Source organism: Thalia democratica, chromosome 4, assembly GCF_965202585.1.
Source record: "Thalia democratica chromosome 4, ktThaDemo2.hap1.1, whole genome shotgun sequence".
Lineage (NCBI taxonomy): Eukaryota > Metazoa > Chordata > Thaliacea > Salpida > Salpidae > Thalia > Thalia democratica.
Window position 1 is genome coordinate 37520598 of NC_139168.1, and position 14399 is coordinate 37534996.

General features: G+C 28.3%; 1 protein-coding gene across 1 annotated transcript; it reads right to left on the bottom strand.

Annotated features, from left to right (window-relative positions):
* Window positions 1-8879: 8879 nt before the first annotated feature.
* On the bottom strand, window positions 8880-11333 carry LOC145834193 (elongator complex protein 5-like). The gene has a single exon (XM_082941566.1). The coding sequence runs from the start codon at window positions 11309-11311 to the stop codon at window positions 10409-10411; it is 903 nt and encodes a 300-aa protein (XP_082797692.1). The 5' UTR covers window positions 11312-11333; the 3' UTR covers window positions 8880-10408.
* Window positions 11334-14399: the final 3066 nt, after the last annotated feature.

Here is a 14399-nt window from a genome sequence, read left to right on the forward strand (position 1 = left end):
AAGTATTATGAAACAAACTATAAAAATAAAAGTGTGTATTGCATTGAACAAAAAAAAAATATGTTTTAGTAAGTTATCAATAGCTAAATAAAATATTTGCGTCAAACGGTTTTCATTTTGTTTAGTAAGATAATTTACTCGTAAGACAACCGTAACATTTTTTGTTTTATATTTATTTTAAGCCTGTTAACATGAACTTAATAATTGTTATAGATGTATAGCTTCCCATAAAAAGTTTTGCATTAATTAAAAAAAATAATACTACTAAACTATTTATTTAAAAGTGTTGTACAGTAAGGACATTGATTAGGTCCGAAGTTTAAGAGGACTCGCGTAAGGTTAGATAAATGTTTTAAATGAGCAGAATCAAAAAATTTATGATGTTATAAGAAATGAATGAAGTTAAATAAACAAAAAATTATCTATCTTAACAAAAACTTGTTTTTTTTCCAAAAATTTGTGATTCCAAAATAAAACGTTTTTTTAACTAGTAGATTTAACTTTTGTTCGATATAAAAAGTAAAACATTTTCTCTTAACTGTTATTCACGCACTTTTAGCTGTATTCAAGTTATCGATGTCCCCATTGTGTATGTATACAGTTAAAAATTATAGTTATTATTTTCTAAACATAACTAACAAATTTTTATGTAGGCCGTATAGTGATCTACCGGATCCATTATTTAGGCTCCGACTAGATCTGGATTTTTTTAATTTAAGATCAGGCTTGATCCGGATCTTATTTTTCAAAATTTAAATCTGTAAGAATATTTTCGGGATTAAATTTGTTGTTAGCTACGTAGTTCTGGACACTTATTTTAAACTTTTTAAGTATTATCAGCATAAGGTAGGTTGAGTTCCACCTTTTTTCAGCATCTTGCCCAAGTAGCTTTTTGCATTGACACTGATGAACCTAAAGTGACCTGGATTATTTTTAGTTTCTCGCACGCTGTAGAAGAATGATTAAAGTGGCCAACAGTTTGAAAACTTTTAAAACAATTATATTATTTTCTGAAAGCATTGAATTTTTAATTATCAGTTGAAGCGTGTGAATGAAACAGGGTGCTGAAGAGGGTTTTAACAACAACATACCATCTTTCGTGTTGAATGCATTGTCGCGCAGAAAAACTTGAACGTGATTCATATTGATACCCCAATTTTGAAGCATTTCCTTTATGTTTTACAAATATTAAAGCCAGTGTGAGAACCTTCTATTTTCTTACTGTGCAAAGCTCGGTGAATGTACTCAATGTTTTCATTTTACCAATGCGCTTTTAAAGAAAGATATAATGTTTTTGTCTTCAAATTCGTCCATATGTCACTTTTAAATGACAAAAACGAAGCTTCTGATAACTCAGTTTGTATTTTTATCTTCAAACTTTCATGAAGTCTGAGGAAGCATTGTATAAGTGAAAAACTTGGTACTCGGAATCAAGTTACTTGACTCTAAAGCAGCTAACAGGTCTATGAAACCTTGACTGCTAGTGACTGAATACGGTTGGTTGTCCAAAGAAATCATGTTCATAGTTTTTTTTTTACAAATTTTGATTGCTTTTTGATCGTTTATTTTTCATCGTTTTGGAAGGCGATAGTTCTTAATACTAGCATGGTACATTGCTGTTAGTTATAAAGTCAGTAGAAGAACATAATCTGCAAGAAACTTTAAATTAAAAATTCACTGTTTTTAAACTAATGAATTTATGTACCTGTATACTTACAAAAAATAATTGAATTAACTAGGCTTTAATTACTCTGTTTTGCTTGACTAATTATATATATGTATATTAAATATTCAAAACACAATAATCTAAGTATATAAAACTGAAGGAAACTGATCGCGGAAAACAAAGTTTTTTCAAATTTTTTAAAATTTAGGATCCGGACCTTTTCAAAAATTAGGATCCGGTAGATCCCTAGCGGTAGCATAACTACGCATTAAAAAATACTTCAAAATTTAAATTTTTATTTTCATACTTTTAGATTTGGTCATAATAAAGTTATGAACAAAGTTCATAATGTTTAAAAAAAAATTGCTTACTTACATATATATCTATCATATATAAACCAACTAAATGATAAAAGTCAATCAACATGCTTTTACTAATCCACTATGTCAATAAACTACCTGTCAAAATTTAGCTCATGGTTTTACATTAAACGACAACGGCAACGAGAAAACATTTATAAATAGTTTTGAGTATACATGTCAATTACAATAGGTAAAAGTGTTTATGCTGTGGATATGTCCATACGTCTCGTGTTTGTGTCTTTTAAGATAGTTCTGATTTTGTCTTACCTTGATAATTTGAAAACTAGACACATTTTTTTTTCAAAAAAATTGACACTTACTTATACCAATCAATTAGATCAAGTTTATTTTAATCTGCGTTTTGTAAAAAAAAAAGGCTTACGAGAAAACAAAATTGCACGAAGACGATTTTGCACCAAGAGTCAATTTTGCACGAGAGGAAAAAAATACAGAAAAAAAGAATAACAAATAAAATTTAAAAAAAAAAACTAAAAATTATTTAGTAAAACATTAAATAAAAAGTAACTGACCGAGGGTAAGGGTTAGGTAACAGTTATAGTAAAGATAAAAGTATAAAAATAATTAATAAAAATTTAAGAAAAAAAAAGTTAAAAAAGCTATCAACCGAGGGTAAAGGTTAGGGGTAACAGTGATTGTAAAAAAAAATTAAATAAATAAATAAATTTAAAAATATATATAATTAAAAATTTAATTTAAAAAAATAAACTTAACAAAAAAAATAAAAAAAAATAACCTGTGCAAAATTTTCTCAGTGCAAAATTATCTTCTCTTGCAGAAATGACCCTTCGTGCAAAAGTATCTTCGTGCAATTTTGTACGCTCATGCAACTTAGACAACTACCCATAATAAACATTTGTGTACTTTTTTTTAATAAGAATAAGCTTTGGTTGTTTAAGGGTTGCCAAAAAAACCTGGAATTCAAGGAATTTTGAACAAAAATATAAACAGATTTATGCAAATTATAAATTTTATTCGCGACCGTTTCGGTGGCAACAAATTTGCGACCTTTTCAAGCAAAAATAAAATATTAAACTTATAAAATAATAAACTTATAATATAACTAATAAATATCTTTGCTTGAAAAGATCGCAATTTTTTTGCCACCGAAACCGGTCGCGAATAAAGTATATAATTTGCATAAATCTATTTAAATGAGCTCTTTACATCCCATTATATTGAGCATTCTTTTTTAGTTAAGGCAAATAACTATAGAACAAAAATATAAAAAACCTGTAATTTTAAACAATTTTTTCATGTAAAGTAATGAAATTTAGATTAGATACAAAAAGTATACCATATATAACACTTTATTGCTATTATTTTTATTTCTATTAAAACACATTTAATGTAACTTTAGCATTGTTTATTGAACAACAAAAAATACGCTCAAAAAGTTTGGTCCAAGGTCCTGGTGTACGAAAAAACCTTTTAGTTATCAAGTCGTACACCAGAAAAGTTTAATGTCATGTCCAGGACCTGAATAAAATTACTGCATCTTTTCAATTTTTTATTTTATTTAACACAATTAAAATTTTGAAATTGATTTTATACTAAAAACAGGCAAAAACCCTTGTACTTTCAAAAACCTGGAGTAAATTCAGAAAACCTGAATAAAAAATTCAAAAAGTCTTTGGCAACCCTAAAATTTACATGTCAAACATAAACTGCCGTTTCAATCTCGACCTGTTCCTTTTTGTTTACCAAAATTTTTTTGAGAACCTTCTGAAAATTTTTAACAATCTCTTCATAGCGTATTAATATGGATCATATTATGTTGATTTTTTTTTGAAATATTTTCAAATCTAATTATTACTAAGAAGTAAAATACTGTTTTAACTCCTTATATAAAAAAAATTATTTAAATTTACATTAACCAAGCTCAATAATAAATAAGATGAAAGCAAAGTATATTGAAAATAGTTTCAAAGTCAAAGTTTAAAGGTACTTGTTAACCATGCACCTTCCGTATTACTAGATATTTTGAACCCAGGTTCAACACGCGTAGTTACACAACAAGAGCTTTACATTTACGTTAGCTTTCAAGTCTGTACAAAATTTAAAACTTTACTTTTTTAAAAGTTGAAAATTATTATCATTGTTGTTTATGATGCAGCAAACGTTGGCAAGTTAAAATAATAAAAGTCTAAGATAAAAAAAAAACCATTGAAGACTCACAATTATTTTAAAAAATTCAGGTTTTTGCATTTTAAAATAGTTATTTAGTCAACAGAAAATAATATGAACTTAATAGGCTAATAGAATTTTTAAACATCAATAGATAAACGTATTTAAATATTTTTTTATAACATTTACTTATGTTCTAGACAAGACGTTAAAAGGTATCCGTGGTGTGCGACTTGATAACTGAAAGGTTTTTCATGCACCAGGTCCTACGAAAAAAAAAATCAAGCGTCTTGTTTTTTTGTCGTTCTAAAAACTATAAAACTAGTAGTACGCTTCAGAAAAGTTAAACAAGTACGCTGTACATCCTCCGTTCAATTTAAAATAGCGATATATTTGCATCGTCAATACTAGCTGCATTGTTCTCTTTACATACAACTTTAAGTTATTATTTTTTTAATCATAAATTCTAACTTAACTCTGTTTTCCCACATTCTTTGCAAACGACTGAAAGGATAAAAATCAATTGAAACATTTCTAGTGAGGTTTTGTTTTGACCATTCTTTACATGCTAGCGGCATAGAAATAGTTAAGAATTTGTTACAAATGGTTTTGTTGCTTCATGAAGAAAACTTACGAATTAGCGTTTAGCAAAGATGTCATTACGCTTGATCTCTGTAGTCCGTCTATCGATTTTGTTTTTAAGCTCGTTTATGGAGCACTTTATAATTTTTAGTCTAATCCTTAAAACTTTTCTGTAGTCTTCACTGCAAATTTTATACTGTTTAACTCAAAAACTTATTCTACTAAAGAAACTAGTTATGATTCTTCAAAAATTAGAGAAAATTGTGCAGGGTATAACTGTAAATTGCTTGCACACTCAATACAGTGTCTTGTTGAATTTAAAGTATTTCTATTAATTTTGAAAGTTTTTTAAAGAATCTAGCTGTCCATACTTATTCTCGAAATTGTTTTTGTATTGAAATATAAAGGTTATAAAATATAAAAGATTATTAATAAAACATTGGTTTTGAACAATTTCAAAAATTATATCTCTTACATTAATCTTATTTTTAAATTTACAAAACTCTTTGACAAAAACTTTTTCTATCATTTACCAGAATCAATTTTTTAGATCATTAACAGGAGAAAATACAAGATTTTCATGTGCAAATCTACAAATTTAATAGTAGTTTCTTAATTTGTTAAATTAAGTTTTGCTCCTCAATTGACTTTACAAAATCATCAGATTTTTTCATATTGTAGATAACCAAATTTTTTAGAACTTTACTTAATTCAAGGTACACTTTAACTCAAGTTTAATTAAGTCAAGAACTTTACTCAGCGTCTCTGCATCGACCTGCCCATGGGCCTTTTACACCGTGTCGATCTTCGAATGAGACCGTCTTCTAGTAGTGAGAATACAAGTATACGTGTATGGTGCCAAAATTCATTCAAAAAAAATAAGGGACAGTCCCTGTCAGGGACCTCTCAAAGTCCTCCGGCCCGGTCGCGTTTTCCGAAGGTCTTCTAAGGCCCGGGCTGCGGCTCCGAGACGGAAATCGTAGTGAGAAGCTGCTCTTAGCCTCCCTTTGCGCCTCCCGAATTAATTTGCAAATGATCACACGTTCAAGTGACTAGGCGCGTCGCTCGACGCGCTTCGTCCGTTCAGATAAGCTGGATTTCCGATTCAGTCGTGGCGAAAAATATAAAACATAAGAATGTGAACATATGGAACGCATAAAGCGAACGCGAAGTCCGGAAGATTGCCGCGCTGGACCGGGGTCGGGATTGCTTTCCAGCTCCCTGGCACTACCGACGAGCGAACGGATCAGATCCAAGATAGAATCTGATTCTATTTGAACAAGATTTTTTTACAACAACTGAGGATCTCATATATGCAAGTATAGGAGTGAAACATTGTTTTGTGAGTAATAAACTGTTAAAAATTTATTAGATAAAAATCTCCTGAAAGAAATTTAAGTCGAGAACTTTAAATTGTTTAATTTAAAACAAGTCGCAATTTATAGTTTTTTATGAAAAAAATCGTTTTCAAATGATTTTTTTAATAATATTAGTAAAAACCAAGCAAGTTTGAACACTGTTAATATTAGAATACTTCTCTATACAGCATTTAAGTTTTTTCATTAACAAATGTATATACAATATAGACATGGTCAAGCACTATGCGATAAAAAATAAAAATATTGTGTTTTTTTTTTAATCTTATCCAGATAAATCTAGAGTTTTTTCGTAGAATGCAATTATCAAGAAAAACCAAGCTAGTGGGAACCAGGGGCGTCGCGTGGGGTGGAACGCTGGAGCTGTAGCTCCACCTAAAGTAATGATAAAATATGCTAATTTTTGTTTGACTTTAGACTTTAAGCCTTTAAACACGCTGCTTTAAATGGGCCCTTACTTCAGCTGTACAACCCCAAACTACGTCAAATTGACTTTATTTTAAAGCTGAGGAATTGAGCTTTAAAATTATATATGATTTTTTTTATTACTTTAAAAATAAGGAAGTTGTGTTATCATAAAGTTGTACAAAAAGTACAGCCAAATGTGTAAATAAACGTCGTTAATTTCCCTGCTAAATTAGTATTTTTCAAATTTATATATTTAATGTTCAAAATGTTCGTAAATTTGGAGCTGCAAGCTCAATCTGTATCAGCTGTATCTTAAATATATACAAGTTTTCAATACAAAAAATGTTAAAAAGTTGAATTCTGGGGCTGCATGAACTTTCAGCACCATATGAATTGAACCATGATTGTTGTTGAAAATTTACTACAACGCGAGAACAGTAAGACAAGTTGAACTCAAGCAGAGGCAACTCGAGCAGGGGCGATTCAAACAGGGGCGATTCAAACAGGGGCAACTCGAGCAGGAACAAGTCGAACAGGAAAAACTCGAGCAGGAGCAATTCAAGCAGAGAAAACTCGAGCAGGGAAAACTAGAGCAAGGACAACTCGAGCAGGAACGACTCGAACAGGAAAAACTCGAGCAGGAACAACTCGAACAGGAGAAACTCGAGCAGGAGCAACTCGAGTAGGAGCAATTCAAGCCGGGAAAATTCGAGAAGGAATAAACTCGAGCAAGGGCAACTCGGGAAGGAATAAACTCGAGCAGGAAAAACTCGAGTAGGATAAAATCGAGCAGGGAAAACTCTAGCATGGAAAACACGAGCAGGGGCAACTTGTGCAGGGGCTACATCGTTTTTTTTTAAGTTACTTGCATGTTTTTTATTTGTATTTTATTACTAGTTAGACAATTCATAAAATTAATTTAGTAAGTTTATAATTGTGCAAATACAGAAACTTACATTGACATAAACAAAATAAAAGTAGTTATATTTGTTAAGAAAGGATGATGATATACATGGGTACGAGATATGTGTTTATTTATAATTTTTTTGTTTTTTATTCAAATAAATATGTTCAACTTTTTTTTTCTGAAAAATTTGCTATATCTATATATTACGTTTACGATTTTAATCTAAATGTTTTAAACTAAGGGATTTTTTAATTTAAGAATGTCAATATGCAGCACCCCCTAAGAAAAAGACCACGCGACGCCACTGGTGGGAACCCTAAAATATTTAGTATATTTTCATGTTAATGTACTTGACAAAAAATGGTTCGTTTTAGGGGCTATTTTTACCTTTTTGAAAATTAATTTATTGAGACTCTACCCTTATTTAAAAAACCGATGAAAAATAACAGCTGTATTAGCCTAACTGAGTAATATTCTAGATCAGGGATTATCAAAGTGTGCACAGGTGCACAAAATATTTTTGGGACGCACAAAATTTTTTTTGATAATTTTTGTTATGATAGGTTAATATAAAATGTAAAACTTATACTAGTTTTTCTGGAATTCTTGGTGAAAAAGAGCAAAAAAAAAGTCATTCTGAAACTTACACGAGATATTCTAAAGTTTTTGATGAAAAGGAAAAAAAAAATTGAATGATTTAAAGGCTTATTTTGAAACTTATACTCTTGAAGAAGAGCACACTGGGGTCTACAGATTTATTATTCTGTGATTTGGGGTGCACAGATTTTGATTAGCTTATTAACTACTGTTATAGATGACACTGGTTTGACTAAAACAGGAGCTCTTTGACTAAATTAAAACTCATCAGGTAGGCATAGGTCATTAAAGACTGTTTTAGACTTATACTGAACCATTACTTGTATTTTATTTTTGATGAAAACAAGTTTTCGTTTATTTCTATAATTTAAAACGTTAAGTTTTCCCAACGAAAAATAAAACTATTAAAACACATCAAATAATTTTAAAAGGCAAAACCTTTAAATTTTAACTTAACATTATTTCATAATATAAAGTGTTAAAAAGCTAGTACATAATGTTCTTTAGTAAGCTGGCTGTAATTTGAGACATCGAGTTTAGAGAATAATTTAAAGATCACAACAATATTTCTTTTATTGAGAACACGATAGAAAGACGGACATAAAACACATATCACATAATTTTTAAAAGGTGAAACATTGCTCACTTATTATAACTAAAATATATGTTTTAAGAGAATGATTGAGTTTAAAAGTCATTTTATTATTATTTCGACTAAAAACTACAAAAGATTTTTGAAACAAACTTATTTTATACATCAAATTCATTATAACTTACTAAAATAAAATTACTTAATAAAAAAGTTACAATACGAACGAAATAAAATTACAGCAAGGAATAGAGTAGACTTTTTATTAGCATATTCCAGACTTTAATTTTAAAATATATATTACTACAGCATGAAAGCACTTTTATAGTAACCTCATAAATTTGTTAATAATAAGCAGCGTTATTCTTAATTTTGTATACAAAACTTGTAATTTTAATAGAAAAAATTTCTATTAGTACTATACTATTTCTAAACATTATCCTAAAAACTAATCAAACAAGGGTGCAAAAACATAATACACAAAACGTCTAGTATTTAGGCAACGTACGGCTACAGGACAGAACCGGCTTTAAAGAAATGTGTTTTTTTTAGCGGGCAAATATTTTGAAATGTGATATTTATTTGTATTTTAGTACTCAAAAGTGCTTATTAAATATGTTTTATTGCAATTTTACTATTTAAGACATCCAACATTTTTATAGTATATTTTTTGACATCCTGGCCCACAATGGATATTTTAACAAATTTAGCCAGCTAACTATAGATGTGTCCCACCCCTAATCTCGTAGGACGAAAGTAATTAAATTCAAGTTGTAGTTAAACTGAATTACTAAAAAAAAGTATCTGTAAATTCATCCTTCAAATTCAGATAAACAAAACTTTTACTCAGTTTTAAATTTTACTATATTTAAAAAAACTAATAAAATCTAAATACTAAATAAAGGATACAACTCCCCATGTGCGAGTATCCAAAGACTAGCCAAAGTTTTGCTGTAAATTAATATATTTTAAACTTAGTCATATAAATTTTTGCCCTGGTTTTATAACCAAATACTGTGTATCAGTACTACAAGCTTGCAAACGTTTTTTAAAAACAAAAAGTAAGCATTATTATCTAAAAATGATATTGTTTTAGATACACTTTAAAAAAAACTAAGATTTTTATTTTATAGAATTTGACAGTGTGCACAAGCTAACAATTTTGTTTTTGAATTTACCTATGATAACCGAGGTTTTAACTAATAAGTTTAAAAATAATTTAAAAATATACAATAAATTTGGCATTTTTACCTGTTGTACTTAGTACATATTAATATAATTAAAGACTTGTCACTAAAAAATTAATAAATTTTGTTACAAAACTTAACTTTAAGTTTTCTACTTTATTATCTTATTCATAACTTTTTTTTAAAGACTATAAAAAGTTTTAATTTATGAAAGATTATATCACTAGGTTATTTTATATTTATCACTCATTAGATTTGTGCACAAAACATTAGTAACTACTACAATATGTTATTAGACAACAGTGGAGGGGCATGATGATGTCATAGTAGGTACAAATCAACATAAACTATCTAAAATAAAGTCATTTGACACACATTTAAATGCTTTTTTTGCAGTTTTAACGTGACTGCTTACTTCTTTTAAATTAAATAATATTTTAGCTAGTTTTGGTTGATCCAAACACCAATATGTCATCACCTTTTTTCTTGTTAAACAACTAGATGTTAATAACTTGAAAAGTTGTAGTTTATTAATTATATGACCTATTTTTTTTGTAAAATACACTTATACTACAGATATTTAAAAAAATTAAAACTCAAGATCCTCATCAGGGTCTTCATCATCAAAGTCATCAGCATCATCTGGTTCATAAAAGATCTTGCTGCTGTTAGCTTCCAAGTTTTCCTTCTGCTTTGTGTAAGGCAAAACCAAAGCTTCTTTATCCTGTCTTTCCTTTTTAGTAAGGTTAAGATTGAAAGTCACTTCCTTGAATTGGTCTTCTTTGCTGTCTTCTGTTTCTGCATCTTGTGCTGAAAACTCATCATCTTCTGGAGGCACCCAGACTTTGGAATCTACCTTGAAGTCGTCCCTAATTGTGTACATTTCTTTTTGATTTAAAACTTTACCATTGGAACGCTTGTACATGACTTCACAGACATCTATAATTTTGTCTGAATCCACAATAGGCTTGAATGTAGATGCTGACATTCTGATTCTTCCTTGAGCAAGATAATGAAGCTTCTTTAAATTCTCTTCTGGTATCAATTCTCGATGTACTATCATTATAATTTGCATTACATTTTTTCTGCTCTTAGTCCAAAATAAAGAGTGTCCGATTTGACTGTGGTCAGAACCAAAAGCTGATACATTATCAGTTACTATAATCTTTTTTGTACCATTTGTTGAGCTTATAACATCATGCAACAGTTTATCATACAAATTTTTGTCTGGAGCTTCTTGTGATGTTATCCAGGCAGTTGCATTTGTGTGGAAATCATGATATTTTACTTTTGCTTTTGTGGATTTTTTTAGCTGTAGTAAATTCTCAACTTGCTCTTCAGAGTGCTCAAAAAGAAAAACTTCCATAACACAAGGTTCATTGCAGCGAGCTTTCAAGCAGGAGTAGAAAAGACTGTCATCTCTTTGTTTAATTGAGTCTTCTATTAGCAAAAATTTGCACTGAGATACGTCATTAATGAGAGACTTAATCATTACTTTTATTAGTTAAGTTCAATATAAATCTAAGGAGATTACAATATCATAAACTCAGGTAAAGACTTAGGTGTATCTTAATTTACATTTAATTACAGAATACTCATTAGCTTATAAACTAAAAAAAAACAATAAATTTTACAGAAAAAGTATACACTTAAGGCTTTATATAAAACCAACAAACATTATAGATTTTAAAAAAGTTAACTTTCAAAAAACTTAGTAAATCAAAAAATGCAGACAACTAATTAAACATTTAGTCTAAATTGAAAAATTACTTACTAACATTAATAAATTATTAAATTAATTCACTAAGTATTATCTAAAAAATAGGATTTAACTGTAGGTAACAAACACATTTTAACAAAATAGCTAGCTTGATTGACCAAAAACTAGCCTAAGTTACAACAAACTAAGCAAAATTCTTGAACTTAAAATTTTGAAGGAATTAAATAAAAAGTATCAAAGGTCAAAAATTCAAAATAATATTGATCACTTAGATTATAATCATTATTAAACACTTAAAAAAACAGTTTTAAAATAACTTATGGAAAACATTTAGAAGAAAATATGTAATATACTAATTAATAAATTATGCTAAAATAGGTTTTATATCTATATTTTATTTTCTATTATAAGTCATCTCTCTATTCTTTTAACATTAACCATTATGTTGTGATAATTAAGAGAATAATGGGTTCAGTATTTTAAAGTACAACTAAATATCAGTTGACTACCATATTGTTCATTATTTGAAACATCCGCAGGGTTGCCACTATTTTAGTCAAAAAAAACTGTCCTGAGTGGTCAAAAACTATCCTGAGTGACCTTAAACTGTCCTGAATCATCTTGAGTTTTTTTAATTCTTAAGAAATTTTTTTTAAACTTTTCAAACTTAATAAAAATCAAATTGTTCAATAAAACTGGTCAAAAAAGAATAAAACATTGTAACTAAATCAACTAAATCTCATACAAATAAAGCCCTAAATTTGTTTTTAATCTTAAAACTATCCTGAGTTTTATATACATAAAAAAACTATCCTGAGTGAGCCAAAGTTAAAATTAAAACTTCAAAATATTTTGAGCTTCTGAGATCTTAAAAACTTCTAAATATCCTGAGTGTCTTAAGTGTGTGGCAACCCTGAATCTTATAAAGGGTGGCCATTGATTTTTGAGAAATTTTGTTCAGGTTTTTTTAAGTACATGTTTTTGGGTCTATTTTTAGTTTAAAAAGTTTGAGATTAATAGATGTGTTAAAATGTATAACACTATTAAAAAGATACTGTAAAGCTACTTTAAAAGTGTTTTTTATAAAATAGTTTTTGATGATAACAAAAAAAAAAATTATATGATAGATTTATTGAATAAAGTTTTGTTAATATGGCTGAAAAGTTATTAAATGAAAAGAAAGGATGCTTTTCATAATAATTATGTGTTTTGTTTTAGTTAAGAATATAATGACTTTGTATTCAAAGAATTCATTAATAGTGAAATTTAGATGTACATTAGGAATATGAGACCAAATAAAACTATGCAATCTGGTGTGCTAAGTATTCAATTTGTATAAGCGCAAAAGTTATTGCTCCTTATTTATGTAAACTGTTTAACAAATGTGTGTTTCCCGAGTCGCTTAAATATGCTGAAGTGGTAACAATTTAGAAGTCTGTAGAAAAAGTGATGTTAATATTATCTCCTTTTTCAAAAACTATTGAGTCCTTAGTGTGTGAGAGGTTGATTTTTTTTTTGTCAAATGATATATTGCCTAAAAAGCAGTATGGTTTCAGGAAAATTAGTAAAACTGGGCTGGGTGTGAATCAGATTGTGAATGAGTTGACTGAGGCTGGCCAGAAAATATTAGTTAATTGTTCAGTTTTTTAGATATAGAAAATTTCAATACCGTCAATCATAAAATATCTTGTCAAAATTAAAAGGTTATAATGTTAAAGGATCTATGTTAAATTTACTACAATGCTATCTAAAAAATAGAAGTCAATCAACTCTTATAAATAATGTTGTGTATGAATGTTAAATTGTGAATGTTGGAATACTTCAAAGTTCTTGTTTGGGTCCTTTGTTGTTTCTTGTGCATTTAAATGATATTTTTTCTTCTACTAAGATTAATTTGAGATTGTTAGCTTATTATGCCTAAGCTACCAACATGGTGATCCTGCTTGTGTGAACAGTGTTACAAAGAGCTGAGAAAAGTAGTTGTATGGTTGGGTGCTAATAAACTTTTCATTAAGTATTCTATAACTAAACTTTTGCTTATTAACAATATGCCTAAAAATTTGATTTTAAGCAAAAATAAATGGACTAAATATTGATCAGCTTGAAAGTATAAAATATCTAGTTGTGGTTTTGGATGAAAAATTGAATTGAAGGGCTTAAGATTTCTCATACCATACTGTCTATAAGTTGTTTTGTTTTGTCAAAATTTCATTACAAATAAACCAATACAAAACACAGGTATTGCATTTGATAAATTTTTGATAAGCAATCAAAATGTTACCAAGTTACATAAAAAAATTGTTCAAAGTTTCAGTTTTTTTCAAAATTTCTGATATTTAAGTTTTTTTGCCTAAATTATCAAATTTAAGTTTTTCCAGAAATCTAGGTTCTAGGAAACCCTTAATTTATGTAGTAAGTGCCAATAACTAACTAAATACTCATTAATTAAGCTCTAATACAGATAAAAAAAGATTAACCAAACAAAATTAAGAAAAAAGTTACACAAACAGTACAAAAATTATTAAATAAGTCAAGGGCATAGGGGGGTCCAACATTTTTTTTACTATAAATAACATTGGATCTTATATAAAAGCTATAAGTACAAACTACAAGCCAGTTTTTATAGAATTAAAAAATATTATTTAACTTTTGAGATATTGTAATTTTTATAAAAAGTTTCCAATACAAACTAGTATAGACTGCAAATTTTTCAGGGTCAATTTCCTCGGAAATTTGAAAAATCACTAATAATCTATCTTCTCCTTCATTTTTTGAGCTAGAGACCTCAAATTTTTAGGAAACGTTCCTTTTATAGTTTATAAGACTTTAAATGTTAGAATTTTAAAAATATTAAAAAATA